Here is a 25,004-nt window from a genome sequence, read left to right as displayed (position 1 = left end):
GTACATGAAAGCCAAATGAAAGCGAAAGAGTTGACTTTGTATTGAGTAAAAAAGATAAATACATCTAGATTGTACACAGACCATATTGAGACATGTCGGGTTGGTTTTCGATGAGGAGGAAAAAAATAATAATTTGATGTCATTGGATAGAAAAACATTGTGTGACAGAAACAAGTGGAACAGCTAAGGCTCCCAAAGGCGAAAAAAGCCTCACAGCTGGTACGGCCGCGTCGCCGCTCACGTCCACGTTACTTTTTCCACTTCCGACAAGACTTCGAATGACCTACGTTTACAACGCCCACGCTGAAAAGAACGTGACTTCTCTAGAAACAAAAGGCAAATCTTCTTCTCCTCAGACACTTTCCGCTTGCCTTTTTCAACGGTTCATTAACACGTCAATCTCCAAAAACCAAAAATTAACCTTTATCGTTTTTTTTTTTTTTTTTTTTTCCTCCTTCTCTTCCAGCTCCGTGTTCCTGCTCCTCCTTTTCCTCCAAACCTACTTAAAACTTTTTCATTCGCTGCATTTAACCCGCTCGCTCCATTCTCTCTCAACAGATTGTTGAGTCGGGTGTGATCATTTCTGCCCTTTAATGTATTTTATTCATCCATATTCAGGAGATTCAAACCGATTCAATTCTACGATGTCTTTATATTTTACGTTTGGCATTTCCGTCTCATACTTACAAAGGGACTGAGTACAAAGCTGCAATTTGTAATCAAGCAACAATAAATTGTTTTAGGCAATTGGTTTATTTTCCGCTAGCTCTCATTTTGCGTAATAAATGGAATTGTTAAATACGCATTTTCTGGCTAAAAATAATAAGAACTGTATTTATAACACTAATTATTGTTGTGTGTTTAACTGCACACACATTCACAAAATACATGTGGTAAATCGCTAATTTATTGATAAACCAGTATAGTTTCTCATAAATCCTGAAATATTTTACAGAAGAGCAATTTAGAAAAGTCACAGGCAGGGAACTTAAAAAAATAGTTGGAACTTCATTTTAAGCTAATAGAATTTTGTTTTATTATAAACTGTGAAAGCTGAAGCTTGCAATGTGCTTTAGACCAATGTAATCTAAAAACCCCAAACCTTTGGCAGATACATCTACACAATGATCCATTCAGTATCACAGCTCTAGAAGAGTTTCTTAAACTGAGTGCAAAATATTTGTAGTTTTAGAAATAGTAACAGTAACTTCTTATTAAAGGGAAAATGCATTTTGAATGTGATGGCTTGAATGTGAACACCTTAGTTGCTTTTTAAAAGGCCACATTTAATTACTTCAAACTATGTATAGAAAGTCAATTACTCATCCCTATAAAAACTCCTTCATCAAGTTCAAATAAGAAATAAAGCATTTTAGCAAACCGTATTTCTTTCTTTAAAACTATATTGTTTGTTTGCCTGAATTGTAATGCTTGCACTCTATCTTATTTATATCTTATTTATATCTTATTAAGCTGCGCTCGTACCATATTTATGATGATGATGCTCCTCTACTGAATGCGATGTGGTGCATAACTACTCTGGTTCCGTGTTCCTGATATCACTACATATTTTGGGACACGTGTAGTTTCAAATATCCTCATAACAATAACAATGTGTTACTCTTACTCCTGCTGCCATTGCCATTGTACTTAGTTATGGTTAACACAATTATCAAGCTCATTAATAGAGAATTTAGACCGTATTTTCCGTATCTATTTTTCGTCCCTGTAAACCACTGAAACCCTGGTTTTGAGCTGCAGCTAAGTAGAGCCTGTTGACGAGCGGTCATCATGGGGGCTTCCGTCTGAGTTTTCGGTTTCACCTTCGGAGATGGCCTGCATGGGCGCCGTGTAGAGCCGTCCCCGCGCGCCGTAGCGGCTGCTGTTCGCAGGCGGAGGGATGCGGCACCTTCCCTGTCTGTAGGCGGTGGACATGGGGAAGACCTTCGGGGAGAAGCCTTCGGCGTTGGCTCTGGGCAGCGGGGAGGCCGGGGAATCGGACCCTGAGGGGGACTGCTGCGGCACCGGGGAGGGGGAGTCCTCAGACCGGGGTCCATCCCCTAGCGCGTCCCCGGGTGATTTGGGAGCGATTGGGCTCCGGAGGATCTCCGTGGCCGACATGCGATAGCTGGTGTCGGAGCGGCTGCCCTTTTTCAGCAGCAGCAGTTTGAACTCTTCGTTGGAGGTGCTGGACTTTTTGGCACTCCTGTAGATGGGTCCGGGGGCTTTTTGGACGCCGGTGGGGGTGGCGGGGGGAGTCGGGGTCACGGTGGAGCTTGGCAAGATGGCCGGACTTTCGGGGGCGGGGCTTCCGGACGCGGCACCCAGGCGGTTCCTCGCATTCAGATCAGTAGAATCTTTTCTGCCCAAGACTTTCCTTTTAGACCTGAGGAGTGGGACCAGTTATGTCGAAAGTCTCTTTATACACATAACAAGATTATGATCTTTTTGTGGCAAATAGACTGTTAAATACACACCTATGTATCATTGCAAATAGATCCTCAGTCGTGCGAGCTCTGGAGGGCGACAGAAAGACCTCGTCATCCGTCCTCATTTCCTCGTTCATCGGTGACATTGCACTGTCACTCGATGTAGACTCTGTTAAGGGAAGTTTAACATTTTAATAAGACGGTATTAAAGGATTCTTTTTAGCCACCTTACTAAGAAGTGAATTTCATAATATCTTCACACACCACTTCACAGATTCAGCACTATGACTCACTTACTCAAGTGAGTAAAATATATTTACCTTTGCTGAAGTAGTCTTCAGTTTCTGGATTGGACTCCTTGCTGTCTTGCGTGGCACTTCTGGAGGGAACACCTGGCGACTCATGATCTACATCTTTGCTACCGTCACTGCAACGCTGTGATGTCTCTGACTGATAGCTGGGAACAGGCATGTTAGGATTCTCAGGTCTATTGGCTGTATTGTGCTGACTTAAAGCTGAACATTGTTTGGTTCGACACAATAATGGTTCTTCTTCAGGCGGCTCGGTTCTTGCGAGTGGAAATGGCTCTGGCCCAAAGCCGCCTCTCCCGAGAGCAAGGGGATTTGCCGTCTCACCCTCCTGGCGAGTCTTCAAATCGGTGACATAAGTACAGAGCTGTTCCTGCTCTGACGCCTGCCCTGATTGGAGGAGGAATGCTGCCATACTTTCTGCATGAGCTGGAGACTGTCTTTCCAGGTTGTTACTTTTATCTCCGTGACTCGCTCCATCTCCGGCGTCACCCGCAGGCCCGTCTTTTTCGGCGAACAGTTTTTTACAGGGCTCCAGAAAGGGGCCCTGATGAAGTGAGACTAGGGGACTCTTGAGCTCTAAGGACCTGCTGCTGGAAAGTGTGCTTACAATGTTCACAGTGGGGCATTTGGGTCTTGTTACAGCATCAGTGATGGTTTTGTCTCGACCATCTTCATTTCCTTTGTTGATGGATCTCAGCTGGACAGAGTGCAGCACTGTAGGAGTGATTGACATGACATGGAAGCGGGGCGGCTCTGAGTTACTGGGCAGCAGAGGCTGGGCTGAAACTGGCACCAAAGCCTTCCGCTTGTTTTGTTTGAGAATTTGCATCTGGTTCCTGTGAGCTGAAGGCCTGTTGCCAACATTCTGAAGGGCACTTAGGTCGAGGTGGGAGGGAGGGATGACCGGCAGCTCCAAGTCTCTCTTGGAAAGGGAGCCTCCATCCCTGGAAGACACAGACTGCAGCGAGACGAGGGAGGACTTTCTCTCTGGAACTTTGGGCTTCCTCTTGCCACTGGTGGGCGACAGCGGGCTGGGGAAAAAAGCAGAAGGGAATGTGGATGTAGGGGTCTCCGATTGACTGGAGTAGCCACTGGAAGGGGATGCCAGGCCTGCCAGCTTGTCAGGGGAGGCGAGCTTGAACTCTCCCTCTACCGATGGAAGCGAGGGAGTGGTGGCCCTGGAGTCCGACTGTGATGTCTGGGAGCCGGAGCTTTCCTGCGACTTGATGCATTCAATGACAGTTGTACCTGTAGCAGTGCTGGAGTTTGACAGTGATCGGTAGGTGTCGTTAGATTTTAGGTCATTAAGGAGCCACAGATCTGCATAGTCTGACTGCACCACCCCATCATCCTTAAAGGAGTGTGTATCTGTGGACACACCTAATTCCGGTAACTCCACGGAGCATTCTGCCTCCCAGATCTCCAAGGATTCCCCCATGAGGGAAGCGTTCTCCCTGTGATCCAGGGAACCGGCCAAGTCCAGCTGCAACTTCCTCTCCCTGGAAGACAATGGCAGTTGCTGTCCGCATGTTATCTTTGGTTCTTTCTTATCAGGGATGTTTCCCTCACTGCATATTTTCCTTAAGGATGAACTCCTCTTGGGTGGAGATGGCTTCACCTTTGGTTTTCTTAATGAGAGGCAGCGTCTCGCAAGGTGACTACTTAGGTCCGCTTGGCAACAGTCAGAGCCGGCTGCATAGTTATAAGTGAAGCTCTTGCTACCTTTAAGACCGCAGTCAAAGTGCATGGAGGTATAGTAGCCTTCAGTGTCTACAGAATAGTGTGAAACCGTGTCTGCCTTTTCGGAGGGAGGCTTGTCGGAGTAGCTGCTCTCACAGGTAGCCATACTGGTGAAGCTGGGGCAGCCCAGGCTGCCTTCAGCCTCTCTGTTAGGCTCGGGGCTGAAGCCCTGGGGGCAGGTGGGCTCTGGGTGGGGGTAGCTCCACTCCCTGTCGCTAGCGGTGCCAACCCCGGTGTCCTCTAAAATGTCCATGGCTGTGGAGGAAAATGAGCCCGCCCGCTGGGTCCTGAGTGCCTGGAACCTTTCCAGCTGGTAGTGATCCAGGTGGAATGTGACAGGGTCGTCGTTGGTGTTGGTCGCAGCGTTCAAGGACAGTTCAGAGTCACAGTGGGACGACCCGGTGAGCGGTGGTGAGGCAGCAGGAGGAATGGTTTCCGAAGTCTGGGAGGGGCAGGTGGAGCTGCTGCCACTCCAGTTCCCACTGGACGACTGATGGTCGTCCTTGTGGTCCATCTGGCCCGACAGCGCCCCTGTGGTAGAGACTGAGTGGATGGGGCTGCTGAAGGTGTCAGAGCTGGATGAAATCTCACAGCTCCCCAAGTCAGCCTTACTGGGTAACCGCGACCTGCCCCGGTCCATCCAGCCGTGCTCCGGACTCTCTGCGTGCTGCTGGTACACCAGGCTTCCACGCTGGTGCTCAGGCATGGCCTGGTCGTCCGTGCTCTCCTCCTCGTCTTTCAGAATCAGCTCCCCGGGTCCGGACAGGAAGTCCTCCGTCTCGAATGGGGACAGCTCCTCTTCCTCGTCTTCATCACTGACACTGTGGCTCTGGTCAATCAGACGACCCCCCTCGCGAGGGAGACTCCGGGAGCGCAGGCGAGCGCCCACCGAGGCTGTGAACATGTTGTCAGCGCTGTCCGGCAGGGAGGAGATGTTTCCTGCGGAGTAGGAGAGGCAGAGTGCGGCCCCGGGGCCTCTCTGGGCTCGGATCCTCCTCCGGGCAGGGGCTCCCGAGATCAGAACCTCTTCCGTCTGGCAACCCGAGTCCTTGGTGCTGAGGCGACTGGTCAGATCGTCGCTGCAGGAAGTGATGTCTGGGCTTGGGTGGACTATCACTGTGTGTTCCCCAGAACTAGGAGACTCATCAGAGTCTGGGGAACAAAGACACATTAGAAAACAGCGTTACTCCTCCTGGAGGGACGATAACTAATTAATAAGACAATTACAAGAACGTAGGGATGAGTTGATATGAGATGAGTTACGAGAGCTGAGAAACTCGCAGCAGTTGCTATTATAACAGGCAAAAAAAACAGATGAAAGAAATAATGACATTTAAAATGTGTATCCATAATATTTTCAATTTATCGACTAACATATTATTTAGCTTTTGCCATAGGTTGGTCTGTATTTATAATCACACAAAATAATTTATCATACAATTTCAACTTATTGTATCAGACCCTTAATATAAACATATTTGCACAAACTACATGTAGGCTAATAGAGTGCACAGCCACAGTGTCCTCCTCTCCTCCTTTTTACTTCCGGTCTGACGGCCTCGGCACTGAAATTAAGCGTGTACACCACTGGCACTTTTTAGTTTTTGTACAAAAAAGGTTGACGTACCTAGTTGTTGCTGCAGCTGCCGGGGAATACCGGTGACGGTTTTGCGCCTTCTCAGCTTCCTCCTCCTCTGAAGTACAGACTGCGAGTGAACCAGCGAGCAGCGCACACTAGCATCTCTGTCAAAGCCGACCCCTGCCGAGGAGGAGACAGCACATCTGAGGAATCTTTGTTTGGCCAAAAGACCACCATCATTTTCACACAGTTTTAGGCAAATCTGCACCCAACAGTGTTTTAAAGAAACACATTCAAATGCTTTCAATCAAAATGTGCTGAAAAGAAGATCCTTTAGGCGCTTCTTATACATTTCTATAAATACAGAATTCATCAAAGAAAGAAATCATCAAATTGTAAACAAAATGACACTTGACCTGCAATGAATGGATGAAACTCTGATGACTCAGTAAAGCCTCATGCATGCTGATGAGTTAACATTATGGAAGCATTGTGTTTTCTTACCTCTCCCCTCCCCGTTCTAATGAGGTCTCTATTTGAGCTTGTGCTACCTCGCCGTGATGCTTCCCCCTCACCGTGCTTATCATGACTGTTGTTGTTGTATGGAGGCCGGCTTTTCAGCTCCACGGTGATAACTGCACTTTGCTTACAATGTGCAGTTTCTCCTCCACTGTCCCTGACTTAGCCAGTGTTGGTGTACAGCTCTCCTTTGACTAAGTGTGAGTGAGAGTAAATAAAAAACGGGCAGGCCTTTCACCGTTCTGATGGAACTAATTGGCATTCATGTCACAGCGTCTTGTCCCTTTGCCATCGCAGCCACATACAAAGCGTCTAACCATCAGGAAGTTAATAGGGCAAAAAAACATGACTTGCACTTTCCATGGGAATTGTCCAGGACAATTTCACACACTGTGTAACACTGTTACATTATACGTATCAGGCGCCGTCCGTTGACTAGAAGGCTCTATAATTGAGTCTCTGGATAAACAATGAATGAAAAATGTGGAAAAAAAAAAGCAAAAGTCATCTGTGCCCAAAGGGAACTAAGACTCTACAGCGAATGTAAATTGGTAATGAAGCCTGCCAAAACCCATCCCAGGGAGTGGGTGCTGTGTGCACTGTGAGAAAGGGTTTCCTATATTTCTAATTAAATGTAGGGAAATCTATATACATACACAATGCTGTTTTAATGAACCCTACAGTTCATTTTACAATTGACCTTTTAAACTTGTATTAACTGTACTCTATCTAACCTAACGCAATATTTCTTTCTGAAGTCATAGCGAATTGTATTGAACTTTTTTTCCATTCCTCCTGAGTAAATATATTGGTGAATGGTTCTAGAAATTTACCAGTGACATTAATAGGGATGACGCATGAGTTGATGACTCGAGAATCGCTTTTCATTCTCTCTTCTGGCGTCGGGAGCGGCAGGGCTTTGGACCAGTTAGTCTGCTTGTCCAGAGTGGAGGGGATGTTAGGGATGGGAAGCCGGGACCGGTGTCCCAGCGACACCTGCTCGGCTTCGGGGTCGGGGGAAACAGCCTGGAACACACGGATATTTAAATGAGCACGTCATTATCCTGAAATGGCAAATGAAAACGGCATTTAAGAGTTAATGACTCAGCTCTGAACTCAGCTTCTGAGGTGGATGTGTGAATTGGTATTCGGAACGTTATGTTACCTTTATCACACTGAAACCTCGTCCAATTAAATGTAAATCAATACACATGCCATTCAGAGAACTGAGTTTGAGCAGTTTAGTGGATTACAAATGACACGTCCTTAAAATAATATGAAGCATGCCTTTTGGAACTTGGAGAGTCATGCATTGTGAACTCCATGCAAGAGAATGAAATGAATGAAAAGATTGAAAAAAAAAAAAAAAATCGGAACGAATTGCGAAACAGGAAAGTACCTCGACAGCCGGGGAATTAGTTTTTTCATCGCCTTTTGCGGTCTGACCAAAAAGTGTCTAAATAAGCATTGACCAACAACGTGACAAAATTTGCTGTAAATACTAATTCGAAGTCACAAGGCACTGAGGTCATGGTCTGATGATGTACAGCGACGGTGTGACTCTAGATAATGAGGCTTCCCTGCGGAATCTGGAAGAAGGCTCTTCAGTTTGGCGTTTCCTTCTAGAACAGGTTCAGTTTCAGTGTTCCAGTCACTCACCATCTCCCAGCGTGAGTGTTCCACAACTCAAAAAAAGTCAAATTTAAGAAGAAAAAATACTGTTTCTGGCTTCCAACTTGGAATAGAAAGTAGCTACCCTCTAACATACACATTTAGGGAAGAGAGTGCTTACCTTTGGATTTTCACAGAGAGGCACATGTGAAACTGGGAGGGATTCTCAAGCTCAACTGGTTCCCACCTCCAAAACCCCGAACTCCCACCCCCATTTAAAGCCTTTGTGCTCTGTTCCCCAGCAGACCAATGAAACCATGTGACAAAAACCTGGCCACAAAGGGAGCTGGTTTCCTTGGAAACTTCTCTCAACTAGCAAAAGAAAAAAAATCAAAGGGAATGCACTTACAGCTGATTTGTTTTGGGAATAGAGAGGGCGTGTTGGTTTTTTAGGAGTGCGACGGGACGGAGAGGATGAAGGCAGGAAGTGAGGAATGAATGACACGGAACGGAGGACGATGAGAAAAGACCCGACACAAGAAAGAGAAGAAAGAGAAGTAATTTGGGGGTTTGTGCCTTGGCCCTGATGCTGAGGACTAATTTGTTGAGGTTTCACTGGGGATTTGGTGTGAAAATCATTTTCAGTGTGATGGCTAAACAGCAACAGATCGGCAATACGGAGGAACTTCAGGGATGGGTGCTGAGAGGAAACCACAGCACAGAGGGATCATGGGTAATCATAGGCATGAGCTTCGCGAGGCGGACCCTATCATTACAGAAACCCAGTCTGTGACTGGGGCCCTGACACAGACATTCCAGGCATACTGTTGCTACCGGTCCTTCAGCTTAACTCCTAAAAAAATGTATGGCCTGGAACTGATTTATGTGTCTATGTGTGAAAAACTGCTTAATTTGTCATTTTTCCACCACAGAAACCATTAATGTGCAACCCAGAATCACTCGATCAAGGGCGTTTTGGTGGCACTGAATTCCACTTGTTGGGACGTGTTATGTGAGTGTCTGTCAGGCTCATGCATATAAAAAGGGGTTGCGTTATGGAAACCAGGAAGGTTCCAGAAGAAGAACAAAGACAAGATGAGGATCCCAGACTGGAGGTGTTAGAAACATACAGGAGCCAGAAGCCAGGGAGGGGGACAAATACCTTTCTGCTCCAGGGAGAAAAGTGGCAACATTCGGTAGGGGAAGAGGAGCGGGTGTGTTCAAACTACATTAAAAGACCAAAAAGAAAAGGACAACAAAAAATAAATGACAAATGAAGGAATACAGGGATTTAAACAACAAACAAACAAAAAAACAAACATCGAGGTGAGGTTAATGACAGGAGATCTTGGGACGTGGACGGGAACGTAAAGAACTGAACAGGAAAACATCTGTGAGCGAATCCCCTGCGAGAAAAGCATCAATGAATGAACCGATGGATGAACTGAGAGGTGAACGGCTAGAATCCAATTCCCGGGATGCTGAAATGAAAGATGAATTAGGATCCGTTCCCCTTGGGTTTCTCACCTATTATAACATAAAGATAGAATATCAGGACCGATGATGAAAAAGAGCGCAATGGGAGCAATTGCTCCGTTCTGCTTTTCCCTGTTTACCTGTGTTTGTGTTATCTGTGTGGCCGCATCTCTCACACATTTGCCTCGCTGCTTGGAAGGAATAATATGGATTTAAATTCACACAAAGCATATAAACAAATGAATACACAGCATGCAAGGCCTCTATTCACACTCGAGTGTACAAAATATGTTCTTCAAAAGAAATATACTGACAGGAAGTAACACACACCACAAATAAACACTTACTATCGGGCAGAGCGATATATACAAGAGTCTTTTCTTAAAATAGACAATGAAACTCACAAAGTATTGATATCTCACAACCTCTAGTTATTTATCTAAGATTCCATGTTAAAAAATCACAATAAACTGTATGGTTATACAGAGAATATCTCCCAAGGTTAGCCACAAGGTTTTTCTTTTCTTGTAAAAATTCCCTCTTGTGATAAATCCGAGGTCATAAATTCTCATCATCCATAATTTGGTCCACGCATGTGGGCATTAAGATGTGACGATATCTTGATAACAAACAACCAATCATCACTCTGCCCTATTCTACAACATGAAATCCTAACATAGAATCCAATGTCATGGATGGGATCAAATTGATAAAAACACAGATGAAGGGACACACAAACAACATAAAAAAAATGGTAACAGCACTGAAAATTCCCATGGATTACCTGTAACATGGTCCGATAATTTAATGTAAGGGTGTTAAATAAATAATGAGTGGATCATGATCAAGGGAACGAAACAAGGGAGGGTCGGACGGGTAATAGGAAACCTATAAATCTACCTCTTGTTGTGATTCCACTGACTGTGTCCCTGAGTTCCTCTCAGATATCTGCCATTAAACAAAGTATTCTAATATTACACATATATTGACATATTGACAGAAGTTTACTAAAATTAGATTGTTTTAGTGCAGCTCTTACCGTGCTCAAACTCCGGCTCCTCAGCTGGCCTTTTTGCAGGCTGCGTGGCGAGGGGTATGTCGGCATAGGGGGCGCCACTGAGATGCAGATGGTCACTCTCCTCTCCCTGCTGCAGGACCTTCTCTGGCGGTGATCTGACATTTGAAAAAAAAATGCAAAAGTTATTATCACCCGACTGTAATGCAGAAGGGAGGTAAACGATGATGCAAAAGATGTCAGTGTACACCAGGGCTGTCACATTTGTGAAAATTAAGCTGACAATTAATCATCCGACAAATAATTGAGATGAATTAACTGTTCATTTAAGGTCAAGTATAGTATAAGCCTATGATGTTGTAATTATAGCTATTCACCTTTTGAAGAAGAGCCAATCAGAATAACATAATACAGGTAGACAGTTAATTTCCCTTAATCCACATGATGGAAACTTTGGAAATATCACTTCTTCTTAGATTGTCTTGAAATTACCTTGACATTTGGATGAAAACATATACTTACATAACCGTTTTGTTGGCCTTGTGATCAGCTAAAATGATTGTGATCAAGGGATTATATGATAATTCTACATGACAGGCCAAGTGGAAAGGAAAGACTAGTTTTGTACATTCACTGAAACACAGAATGGGGGGAAACCAGGAAAACACATTATTCAGGACACACAAATGGCAAGGTTTCTACCGACTCTTTCTATAAGGTGAATTACACACTATGTCCACTAGAGAGCAGAACGACACAAGACAGGATAGATTGTGCAGACCTTTATGGTGGGAGACACGTGTCCGAGAAATGCCTTGTGTCACGATATAAAGAATAAAAACACAAGAAAATATTTTTCTGAAAAAAAAAATGCAAAACAATTGGACAGACTGATCAATGTTAAAAAAAATAAACTTTGGCTTTCAGTGAGAGAGAGAGAGAGAGAGAGGAAGAGGGAGTGACATTGCCTCTGAATTCCCAGTTTCCTGGAGAGAGACTGGGACAGAGGCTGAGTGGTGCTGGGCTCCTGGTCGAGAGCGACTCACCTCTCTGCAGGGCCCGAAGGCTTAGCTTGGCGTGCCGGTGGAGCTCCTCTATGCATGGTGGCCGGGTGGAAGGGTGGAAGATGTTCCTCTGCTGGTGCCAGGGGGCCTGGTAGTGTCCCGTCAGCTTACTCTCCACATCCAGGTTAGACACGGCTATAGAGAGAGGAGAGTTCGTCAGTGTTTCCGTGATCCTGTATAAAGCTGAAGGAAAGAGAAACGACCACTCCAGCGGAATACAATAGACGAGACACAATAGACGGGTGTCAAGCTCTGAGAAAATAAAGTATAGGGGATAATCGGATACACCAACATGCACAGGACAATAGCCCCCCTTCTAATGCAATACCATTACTACCAGCCAAACAATGGGTATTAATGGAACCTGATACCATGGCCTCTAAGCATTGACCACTACCTGGAGTAATCTCATTCCTTTCACACCTCTTCAGAATGCATTTAGGGGAAAGTCAGCTCTCCGATTACATAAAGTGATGGTAGGGCCTTGAAGAGGGAATGTTTTGAGACAGGAATGGTTCTTGAGACTATCTGCTCTGTGATTCCAAACAAAACCCCTACGATGCACTGAATTATCTTTTAAATGTTAACTCCTCACTGCAGCAGCCAGGCAGGCTGCGTTACCCACCAACCTTGATGTTTTAGTCATTAGTAGGCAAAAGTATTAGAGTAGGCCTATCGAGGTCCTGATCTCTATGAAGCTACAACCTCTCTTGCATACATCAAATCTTGATAGGAGTGGCTCTTCTCCGTGATGGAAGCAGAAAAGTAATTTCCACTGTCATAGAACTGTTCATTTAGTCAGCAGAATGCAATGAACCGAATGACTTTCGCAAAAAGAGCATAATAGTTTACTTACAGGTCTTTGGGAGGATGTAAATAAAAATGCTGTGGTAATATAGACATTATATGTTATATCTGCAGATTTGGAAGCTGTACCTGTTTATTTGGAATATTACTCTGCAGCAGTGCTGCCCTGAATGTAAATGTATGGATACCAAGAAAAAATGAACCAAAAATGTATCAAATTGATGTAAATGTGACGAACATTTCAGAGAGCTAGGAAATGTTGATGATTCAAATGTAATTTATCTCATACTTTAATCCACACTAGCGCTGACAGTTTATCTTCCCTCAATGTTGCCTAAAGGTCTATGATTACAAATGAGCAGTTCAGCGGAGTAGGGTGAGTGCTAATTCTTCGACAAACACACTTTAAAACTGTAATTGTAATAAGCTGAACAGACCCCAACTTTGCCTTTCATTGCAGTTAAAAGAAAACTTGAGTCACTCTCCAATCAAAAGCTTGAGCTGCCTAAACTCGAGGAGACACACAATCAGATCACTGCCGGCACGTCACTGCCGGCTTATGCATTATATTCACATTATATTCAACAGTCTGCCAAATTCTTATATATAATAAGACACAAAATAATCAAGTTTAATATATTACCATAGTAACCATAGTCACCATAGTAACATATCGTTATCCACTACCTGAAGTTACATAACCATTTGCATTCTACTCTTCTATTACTACTATTAATAAATAAAAAATCAAATACACTAGAAAAATATCTTATAGGATGAACTCCATAGGGTGAGCACTTCTACTGCTTGCTGAAATGTCACTGAATGATTGGTTGTGTGTGTGTGTGTGTGTGTGTGTGTGTGTGTGTGTGTGTGTGTGTGTGTGTGTGTGTGTGTGTGTGTGTGTGTGTGTGTGTGTGTGTGTGTGTGTGTGAGTAAGAGTGTGTTTGCATGTGTTTTAGCACATGCAAACTACACAAACCTTTGTCCAAAGGTGATTTGAAAGAATGACGAATTGCAAATGATGGTGCAATTATGGCGCAGACTGTGGCAAGAGCGACAAACAAACATTGTGAGTTTCAAGGACTCTCTGGCTCCCTGCTGGGGGATGAACTGTTGGCCCCGGGGTGTGAAACCTTCTGACAGGCTACATGGTCCCTTCAGGCTCTGAGCTAACATATCTGACAGGATAACGCCGACACCATCCCCCACTGTCTGCTAATGTCCTCTTGTCTTCTCCAAGAGAGTAAAAACAACAGTATTCCCTTCTAACTGCATACTGGCTCAATGTAAGGAGAATGAGGGAATATCCAACACCTTGGATGAATATCAATGAGATTTCCAAGATTATATGCTGGAAGATGATGGTCATATATTAACAGGTAATGCCCTCTGTTTGGAGAATCAGATCCCTTTACAATATAAGGCAAAAAAAAAAAACACATTTGCCCTCTCCAATTGACCTCTAACCAGCATTCCCTTTCTTTCACAGCCACAGTGAGTGATCTTCAACATGGCCTCATTCAAGAAGACCCACAAACACCAAGATGGGACATGGCTCATGATGTCCGCAGCAGATCTAAGAGCCACATGTCTCTCAATGAGAAGACTAGTAGGACTTGTAGGAGTTGGAATTATATGATAGGAACCCTCGAAAATTTGAATCCAAAATACCATTTGGGGTTGATTGTATTTTGGAACGGACGATTTACAAGTTTCCCATTTCTTATGATTGGGGGAGACAGGAAGTGGAACATTATCTATCCGCTCTCAGTCTTGCAGACTTTCTTCCGCAAAGTATCAGCCAGAGAACACTGCTCGAGGGTCAAACCACATGCCCTATTATCCATGCCTCAACAGAGACCCTATCAATTCTACCACTTCATCATTGGCAGGAGGATCTGAACCCACCCCCCAGGACCTCACTATCACCACTGGCAGCAACCCCCCAGGCCCAGAGCGGCGGATGAAAGCCAGTGTCCTCAGACTACCTCTGCTTTGTAATTACTGACTGTTGGCCCAGACAGCAGCCTAACCAAAGCCCAAACACCCACACACCTACAATTTGGCAGCAACCTGGGAAAACACAGCTACAGATGTCACGTGTGAAACAGATAAAACGGAAAGGTTTAAACTCAGAATCTTCCCGGAAAAGTCAATGCAGGGCTGCTAATATTTCCCTGTATATTGCTGATGGTATGGTGTGGTGGAACCGCTGCTGCAAGCCACAGGAGTGTTGTGGTAACACTTTATCACACACTGAACTCTGCATGCGTAAAACACAGTCAAAGCTAACAGAGGTGCCCTCCACTCAGAAACTTACAGCCTGAAGTTGTAGGTAAGTTGGACAGAGATTCAACAAAGAACAGAGTAAATAACGAGTACATTCAACACTATCAAAGCCATGCATGTGTTACAGTACCTTGGGATTTGAGTGCAAGACAGCACCCCAACGCCATGGCAACTAGTAACAACTAGTCTTCACTGGGACACTCCAAAACTGTGCTGCCACACTGACTTGTGGCTCAACTGGAACATCTGCAGGCCTTGTCACACTCACCCTGAGGGCCCTCCCCCGTTCCCGATTCTCCACCCCAGCGACAGCCCCCTAGAGCTGGGTACAGATGGTCTAGTCAGGGCCTGACTTGGGCGACCACTAATCTGTTTATGGTCTGCTAAGGGAACGGACAGGGAGTTGCAGCGTTAATCCACATGACCGAAACAACACTGTCTGCTTAACCCACAACAGGAGATCACTGAAATAGTAGAGGAATACAAGGATGCGAAGAACGGCAGTAACAGTTGTGTCCTGCATGTAATTGTGTTTTGGTGTTCAAGTGCTGGTATGTTAAATCATTGTTTCTTCTTTAGGTTTAAACTGATTGCAGCTCTACGCTTGGTTAAAAAGTTAACGCTCAGCACTGTGCAAAACAGAAAATAACAAACATCATCTCGGCATAGAATTAGAATATTATTTTCGTTAGTTTCAAATACATTTCATTGTACACTGCATTTCCAGAGTTGTCAAATTGAAAATCAGCGCTCACCCAAATCAACCGAAGAACAACAAAAAACTGTTGAAATTGTTGATAGAATCTATGAAAAATATGCACTACCACAAATATCGACAACAACTTAAAGATCCATGAGATTCTGAAAGGGAGCCTGGTCCTGAAAAAAAATAAAAACAATGCTGCTTTAGTGAGCGCTGGCGGTCAGCTGGTGGTGAAAGTCCTCTGTGAGGTCTTATTAGTAAAACACAAAGAATAGAGTCCCGATGCCAGTGAGCAGGGAATAATACCCGTCTCCCTGGTAATCCGCTGTGAGCCGGCATCCTCTCTGTGTATGGCGACCTCGACGCGTGCTTATCATTCACAGTAGACTGGGGCGAGCTTTAGATCGACCAGGCTGCACATTGTTTACGTAAAAACATGAGGCTGGACATGGGCGTGAGCTGTATAGAAGCCCGAATGGAACGACTCAAACAGTTCTTCCATGTCAGAGAAAGGACAAGATGGTCCATAATCTATATTCTCTCTATTCCTCTGTCCCTTCCTCACTCCACAAACAAAAAAATAGGATACGCTGTTTATCTGCTTAGTCTCACAGTCCCCCTATGCAGAAGAAAAATCACACGGAAAGAAACAGCACAATAGGGTTTAGGGAATAGTGTTCTGCTCAACAACACTTAGTCTTAAGTTCAGTGCTTGCCGCTGTTTGAGTCTTGTCGTAAGTCCTCGGCCGTGTTCGAGAGAGCACAGATGGAGGATCTAGAGGTTTTGACCCAGTTATAACTTTATATAATATATATATGGCAGAGATAAAGTATTAAACAATTGATAATGCCAGTTATCCAATAGACACACATGTAAGCACCCACTGGTCAAATACATCAGTTTCAAACTGTGGTAAAGGACAGTCATCCCATCTACAGGACTGCAGCTTTTTCTCCCCTTCTCTGCCTACAGACTCGTTCCATCAAGCACATCTCTTCAAATGAGCCCCTTCCAACCTCACCTGGAGCCAGGGGCAGCTTTGAGCTGGAAGGGGGGGGGTGGGCCTGCTATGACCCCCTGGCTGGAATGTGATGCTGGGAACCAGCAGACTTGAGGCTTCTAAATAAGCCATTGATACCAGGAGATTCTACTCTCCACTCCCCCAAGTACCACAGGAAAGGCCTTCTAAGCTGTAATCAATCCATTAGTACACTTCCTGAAACACTGTGCTCCCACTCATTTTCCTTGTACAGAAAAGAAAAAATTTACCACTGATGAGAATGGAATTTATTTGTCAGAAAGTCATTGACGGTATAATATACTGTATGTATATAGCCATTATACTCTATTGAATTAAAGCATGAATAAAAATACCATGTAGGGCTGCACAATTAATTCTATATTGATTGTAATGTCGATATTGGCCTTCACAATTAATTGATCGTGGCCGGGGGCCATTATTATTATTATTTCTTATTATTCAATTTGTGCATTTACAGACAAGGTTTCGCCACTCCAGAACATTGACAAAGCGTACGTAAAAAAAACAAAACGGGGGCGACTATTCACACTGGGTTTAGGTTGCTCTGGTGGATTACATCCAGGTTATTTATGGTTACATTTTCTGACCAATCACAGGTGTCTGTTTTGAGCGCACTTTGATAAACTATTTCCATCTCTGCTTTACAACACAATTAATGCAGGAATACAATAGGCCCGACAACGCAAAATTTAAATACACCGGCAAAGACAAGGTAGGTATAGACCCACGATAGACAAAGTAGATGTCAGGAGGAGCAGAGGAAGGCGAAAGGTTAGTTCCAAAAAGGGTTAATTTTCCTTTGAGTCGAATTACTTGGGATATAAGGCAAGTGATGTTAATGAGGAGGGACACATACTGTGCAAAGTGTGCATTCGCGTCATGTCAGCGCCTAACGGCAGCGTGACTTATCTTTTCAACCACCAGAAATGTCATCATAAAGTGGAATATGAAGAATGCAAGAAGGCAAAACCGCACAAAAACCCCATCCAACATAGGCATCCATAAGGGGGACATCCTATAAAGCAACTTAATATCCAACAAATTCTCAAAGACATTGAAATAATTGAGGCTATCGCCTTCCATTTAGCAATAGACACGTGTCCAATAAGCATTGTGGAGTCCCGGTTTTAAGCAAATCAACACTTTGGACAGAAGTTACAATATCCTGTCAAGTAACCATTTCTCCAGAGTGCCTTTGCCTGCACTAAATGAAAAGCGTCGGGGGGGAAATGGAGAGGGAGCTCACTGATGCTCACTATTTTGCGACCACAACTGACCCGTGGTCAAGCAGAACGATGGAGCCATACAGTATATGAGCCTTACTGTTCACTACATCGACAGCAATTCCACAATGAACACCAGATGCCTCCAAACATCTTTTTTTCCCAGAGGACCACACAGGGGAGTCTTTGGACGAGGGCTGAGGCTCCAGTGTTTTGGCCAGAGACTTCATCTCACCAAGATGAGTAAGCTAACTGATGCAAAAAAAAAAAGTAACGATGTAAATAATTGAAATGGTTCATATATAGCCTATATGTGATGGTTGTGTGTTAATACCATGTAAATATACTTGGTTGGTAGTATGATGATGATAATATTATTATTATTATTATTATTATTATTATTATTATTATTATTATTATTATTATTAATAATAATAATAATAATAATAATAATAATAATAATAATAATAATAATACCATTTCTACTACTGCCAGTGCACAGTGTCCAGGTTAGTTGCGTTAGTCACAAATTACACTTTCCAAGTTCTTGAGAAACACAGCATCACTTCCTATCGAGCCAAATTACAATTTTCAGAGTTCCCATGAAACGCAGCATCAGTTCAAACAAATCTTCCAAGTTTCCATGGATCGCAGCATTTGCTCTCTCTCGTCTCGACCCGGCGTAGATCCTGTGTGAAGCGACCGATACACACCAATGGATTCTAGACTGCAGCGCACTGCGCACCTCTCCCCATGCAAAAGCCTCCCCAGAAGCACAATTTACCTTCTGGATATGGATTTTAAAAGTGTTGAGTTTAATTGAATTTGTTTATCTAGTTTTCCTTACCAGGAGGGCCCTCCTGATCCCCAAGTGGAGAACACTGAAGCTTTTAAGACTGCTGAGGAGGCACCCTGGGCAAAGAAGAAGGCCATGGACAGCTTCTTTAAGGCCGCCAGACCGAACCTACCAGCTGGAACAAAGTGTAACCTCTTAGCGCCAGTCCTGCCTTCAATCAACAAGCACCCTTGACAGTGATGAGGACCCACTGGAGTGGTGGAGGGAACATCAGAGACTCTTCCAATGGCTCTCAGAACCGGCAAAAAGTTCTTATGCGTACCAACTACAAGTTCCCCTTCTGAGATGGTGTTTAGCACCGGGGAAAATAGTGTTACCTGCCACTGCTCCTCTCTTAAACCAGATAATTTTGATAGACTGTTTTAACTTGCAAAAAACCCTGCAGGTATAACGTAACTGACCTTCTTGTTAGGGATAAATTATTTTTATTTGGTGCTCAAAATATTTGTATATTTGATTCGATTTTTCGATTGGATCGACTTATTTCTAGGTTTATAAAATACATAATTATTGTGAAGGCAGTTTTCTGTTGATTTACAAAGTGCCATTAAAAAATGATGTTCCCCAAAATGGATCAATCTTCTTCTCGAGGCTGCAATAATTGTGGTAAATAATTGTGATTACCATTTTAGCCATAATTGTGCAAAAACAATGTGCGATTTTTGGATGATTTTTGATATCCCTGTGGCATCACAGTAATGCAGGTGTTCAAAATTGCTGATGTTTAATTGCAGCTCACTTAAGTGTGTCTTCATTTCCTGACTCAGGGCCAAAATACAAGCACGCGCTGGCTTTGCCACAGGCCCACACATGAGAACCAGTCTGCTGGTGCAACTAAATCATAATACAGCTCTATGACATATTGGTCTTCACTCAGATCCTGGAGCACTGCCTGGACCTCCAAACCGTCTGTCTGTTGGCTGGAAGGTATGGCGGGGCTTGAAAAAAAAAAAAAAAAAAGAAAAGATGTGGGTGGGTGAGGAGACATTGGGGAAAACCCAGCCTGTATCACAAAGTTTCCATTTCAGATGAAGGAGAAAATACACTGCTTCACATGAAGATAAAACCTTTCTGAAAACTCCAACTGCTGATTTAATGAATGAACATGGAGCCTCCAATATCTCCACTCCCACCTTCCAGCCATTCAGCCACCCAAGTGCTATGATACTACAGACGAAATTTGTATCTGCAACGTGTCATGTTAATCTCCTATGACAGCTGCAGTGGTTAAACCAACTGCTGGTCACCTAGACCACCAGGAAACCACAGTGGAGGGAAGAAAGAACTCAAGTCCATGGCAAAGCCCAATAAAATAACACTTTTTAACAAATTTTAAAACCAAAATGATTTAACTGACTACAACTTAAAGTTTAAACCTATCAAATGAGCTATCAGGTCAATTTTTTTTTAATGTTTTGCAATTCCAAGATAATCTGCTGCTTTGGGGGCATTTCCTGACTTCTAAATATTTCTGTTAGATCACCCAAAATTCAAAGCTGTATGAGTATCACATGGTGCTAATGTACAGAGGTCTGTTTTTATTTTCCAAGTGATCCGTATTATCAAAACAAAGTCCAACAACAAGCTTTTAGGGACTTTGAGATCATTTCCATTTTGAAACTTTGAGTGGCACATATCAGTGTAAACAAAAAGCAGACTGCTGCGTCCGGATGCAAAGAGACTTTCAGGAAAGCATGAAAATAACATTGAAAGTTTTCACTTTGAACAATGTTTAGAATTATATGCTATATTACATATAATATTGAGATTATAACCTCCATCGAGTATTCCTTGTAAAAGATTGACTATGTTTAAAATGTTTAAAAATAAGTTTTACACATTGCACATTATAAACTGGAGAATTGAGCTGGATAAAACACAATGATAATAGATTTGGGTCGTGATGGCCCTCAACAACCTGTGTTTGAATACAAAAAGTTTCAAATACAACTTAACAATAAGCCAAGAATACTCACAAGCTCTGTTTCTGTCACAATTCAATTATAATTGTGAGGTTCCAAATTCTATAAACTGAAAGGCCTCCGTTTCTATGATGCATGGTATTGCGCAATTCTTTACACGTGATGTATACTGCCCTCTAGTGCCGATCAATCCAAATTAACTATATTGCTACACTTTTTGTATGAAAAGAAAATCCCTCAGGTTGAACCTTTTTTATTAATTTGTTCACAAAGTCTGAAAAAGCTCAAAGAAATCCAACTAGAACTTAAGACTTAACAGCATGCTCCTACTTCTACAGACTTTTGTGTTAAATAATGCAGCTTAGCCTCTTGTTTGGCAAGATCCACTCTTTGACCCCGTCTGAGCCAAGCACTGAAAAAACACCAACAGCTCAACAAGCTCTAAATAAGAGCAATCACGATGACGGAGGAGGTCAATACGTGTTTTTGCCTCCAACGCGGGCTACCCTCGGCGGGGTCGGCAGGGGTCAGGCTCTGCGTTGAACAGCGTCTGCCTCTCGACCTCTGGACACCTCATTATTAGGTCCGTACACAAAGCGGGGCGTCAGCTCACATCTGTAAACGCTGACTAAATCACTGGGATATCTTCATGGTCATCCTAATATTGTGATATAGTTAAATGTTATCATAAAGGCTGCATTACAGTAAAGTAATCAATTAATCAATAAAGTACTATATTACCTCATCATAGAGCCTTTCGCTGCTTTGGTCATAATACCCAGATTAATAATAAATGTTTCTAAACTATTACTTGTGCGTGAATACCAAAAAGCTTTTCTCAATATCAGCCAAACCAAACACCACCCCCCAAAACTTTTTTGTTGATGTGGGAAAGTTGTATGAGTGAAAGGAAAGGAATGAACAGTGAAGCCTGCGCACTAAAAATGATCTACATACAAGTTTATTAAATACACAACATTTGGATCCACATAGGACTGCTCTGTAAACTTTGTGAAAGTAACAACCAGCCTTAACCTGTTTCATTTGGATCCACGTGGGAAATCTTTGTTAAACTTTGCGAGAATGTAGATTTGTGTTTATTGCCTGGGCTTATATAACCTCACACGCCCAAATGTCTTTCTGTTCCCTCCGCCCACCTTACAAACGAACTGACTGAAATAAACACTCGGCCCTCACCGGGCTCGTCTTCAGCGGTGTTTACGCACCAGATGGAGGGAAAAAAAAATTTAAGAGCAGAATAACAAAGGCCTCTCTCCTCCCTCGTACTGCTAAAATTCCCCCAACCTTTAAATCAGCGCGGAGCTGGTTTTACGGCGCTGTCCCACCGATTCACTGCAGAGGGCTGCCAGGGGCTGTGGCGCTCCCTCTCTATCACATCATTTAACGGTGCTTGAGGTCACAGCTGACTCCTATTGGGCTGTAATGGCTCTCCCACTGAGCTTGGCCCCCGTCCTCGCTTGCGCTAACCTTTTGAAGTCCTCGCGCACGTTCACGCTCGGATTCACGGGACCTAGGAGGAGGACTTGGTGTGTCTGGGCGGCTCTCTGCCGAATCAGCTCTGGAGGTTTCCGTACCTTGCAGGCACACCTGGGCTATTCGTTTCACAAATGAGCTTGAATGGCTCTTGACCTTCTGCTTTTGTTACCCCTTTCCCGCTGTCTTCCAAGGGCGTCAACGAGGGTGAAAACCCAGTCTAGGAGAATGGCGTTAACCATAAGGTGAAAGATGATAAGAAAAAAAAAAAACCTTAATAGTAAGCCTAAAGTGAGGGTGATGTGTAATTTTAGAAGCCACTGCATGGGAACTGTCTGGCAAACAAATTTTAAAAGCCGATGAAAAAAGGTTTCCTCTCTGGCCAGACGTGATGAGCTAAAGGGGAGAGAATTTACCTTTCCACAGGTGAGGAAGCCAAGAAAAACTAGAAAAGAATAGCAAATGAGATTAATCTTTCGTCAGCCTGTTCCTTGCCAAACCCCCGCCTCACTGAAAGCCCTTTTGGTTCGCTGGTGTATTTGAGGGATAATTAGAGCGCAGAGAGTGCTATGATCGCTGATGTTCTGTGTATACATACATGTTCTTCTCACTGAGGCTCTATACATCAAAACAAAAGAAGATATCTTCTTCTATCTATCTTCAGATTCGAACATACTTGGAAAACAATTAATAATTGACTTAAATTGTGTACTTGCAGTCAAGATACAACTACTAAATAAATCCAAACCTCATAGCCTGTGTTCAGGGTTTCCGGATATTATTTTGCAGCTGTCTGACATGTAATCAAATCCTCATGCTAACATATAAATCAGTATCAGAATTTAAAACTGATTATTATTGATTAATATTAAAAATGCTGATGAGAAAAAGTTTGTAAGAGATAATTGTAGTTAGCATTGTGCCTACACACTATTTCAGTTTATATGCAGCGCAAACTAATACCAAATCGAAGCATAAAGTAGGCTTCATTCCTAAGGGAGTTTACAGGAGTCGAATTGATATTCATGATATGTAAAAATCACCGGGAAAGATATTTGTTCTGCCTTATATTTGTTACGATAAATAAGAGTTTCTGGTGCTATCCTGAGCTCACAGACAGACAAGCTCTAAACTCGAAAACAAAGGCGTCTCTCGACAACAGAACCAGGACCCACGGTGTCTATACAACTTTGTCATTCATCAACTTGAAATTCAATCTGTGACGGCCTGGCAGGTCAAAGGGTGCAGACCTGGATGGTACTCGAGTCTCGGGTCAAAGAGAGAGCTGTAGAGGTTAGGGAAACAGCAAATTGGCAGGCATGCTTGCAGTCATACATTAATGAGACAGTGAGAGCAGAACTTTCATAGAAGAAGAACAATGAGGAGAGAACGAAACGCCTCAAGAAAACCTGCGCTAAAAGTACTACGGACTGGCACAAATTGCCTTTGATTATCCGGATTGTTATATAAGTGTCTGGCCACCCTAATTGTAGAGGCGATTTTCTCCACGGTTTCCTGTGTAAACATAATGTCATGAATGTCTCGGACTCCGGTTTCACTATAGTTTACTGGCATCACTCAACCACTTGCACAGAGCCAGCTCGACAGGCATCCAACGAACGTGACAGAGCCTTGAAATAACCAAAACAACAAGGGGGAAAAGGAAAAACCAGGATGCGGAAAAAAGGGAGAGGTTTGGTTTGGAAATGAGCTAGTAGTGCACTAGATCTTAGCAATTCAAATGCAATAGAAACCTCTTTTTAACCAGAATAAACACTGATCGTCCCCAACATTAAAACGACCACAAATAACCACTAATATTGTATAGCTCCCCCTCGTGCAGCCAAAATAGTTCTGACCCGTCGAGGCATGGACTCCACCAAGACGTTAGCAGCAGATCCTTTAAGTCCTGGAAGTTGCAAGGTGGGGCCTCCATGGATCGGGCTTGTTGTTCCAGGACACAGATGCTCCATTGGATTGAGATCTTGTTTAATTTCTAAGCCAAGTTAACACCTTGAACTCTTTGTCATGTTCCTCAAAACATTCCTGAACGATTTTTGCATCAGGGAATACCGTTGCCATGAAGGGGTGTGCTTTGTCTGCAACAATGTTTAGGCAGGTGGTATGTGTAACGCAGAATATCCACATGAATGCCAGGACCAATGGTTTCCCAGCAGAACATTGCCCAGAGTGTCACACTGCCTTCACTGGGTTGCCTTCTTCCCATTGTGTATCCTGGTGCCATCTCTTTCCCAGGTAAACAACGCACACTCACCCGGCCATCCACACGATGTAAAAGAAAACGTGATTCATCAGACAAGGCCACCTTCTTCCATTGCTCCATAGTCTAGTTCTGACGTTCACTCGCCCATTATAGATGCTTTTGGCAGTGGACAGAGGTCAGCATGGGCACTCTGACCGGTCTGTGGCTACACAGCCCCATACACAGCAAGCTACGTTGCACTGTGTGTTCTGACACCTTTCTATCGTAGCCAGTTTTAACTCTTTCACCAATTTGTGCTACAGTAGCAGGGATCGTAACAGACAGGCTAGCCTGTCAATGAGCCTAGTTGTGCCTATAACCCTGTCACCGGTTCACTGGTTGTCCTTCCTTGGACCCCTTTTGTTAGGTACTAACCACTGCATATCAGGAAGACCTGTCGTTTTGGAGATGCTCTGATCCAGTCGTTTAGCCATCACTATTTGGCCCTTGTCAAAGTCACTCACATCCTTATGATTGCCCATTTTTCCTGCTTCCAACACATCAACTTCAAGAACTGACTGTTCACTTGCTGCCTTATGCTGCCTTATCTCGTTCCAATGGCACCTGTCAAGGGGTGGGATCACCCCTTGACAGGTGCCATTGGAACGAGATGACCAATGTTATTCACTTCATCTGTCAGTGGTTTTAATTGTGGCT

General features: G+C 43.7%; 1 protein-coding gene across 1 annotated transcript in view; it reads right to left on the bottom strand.

Annotated features, from left to right (window-relative positions):
- Positions 1 to 1,761: 1,761 nt before the first annotated feature.
- nhsa (Nance-Horan syndrome a (congenital cataracts and dental anomalies)) overlaps positions 1,762 to 25,004 on the bottom strand; it is a gene marked incomplete at both ends in the record, with an annotated part of 56,547 nt that continues 33,304 nt past the window's right edge. The window contains 8 exons of the mRNA XM_079997508.1: positions 1,762 to 2,386; positions 2,478 to 2,598; positions 2,750 to 5,632; positions 6,108 to 6,239; positions 7,412 to 7,604; positions 9,352 to 9,414; positions 10,705 to 10,838; positions 11,727 to 11,879. Of these exons, the coding sequence (XP_079853634.1) occupies positions 1,762 to 2,386; positions 2,478 to 2,598; positions 2,750 to 5,632; positions 6,108 to 6,239; positions 7,412 to 7,604; positions 9,352 to 9,414; positions 10,705 to 10,838; positions 11,727 to 11,879 (4,304 nt within the window). The remainder of the gene's footprint in view (positions 2,387 to 2,477; positions 2,599 to 2,749; positions 5,633 to 6,107; positions 6,240 to 7,411; positions 7,605 to 9,351; positions 9,415 to 10,704; positions 10,839 to 11,726; positions 11,880 to 25,004) is intronic.

The sequence above is a fragment of the Zeus faber genome (genome assembly GCF_960531495.2).
Source record: "Zeus faber genome assembly, chromosome: 1".
Lineage (NCBI taxonomy): Eukaryota > Metazoa > Chordata > Actinopteri > Zeiformes > Zeidae > Zeus > Zeus faber.
The sequence above is the reverse complement of the archived record's forward strand: the minus strand, read 5'-3'. Positions and strand labels throughout refer to the sequence as shown.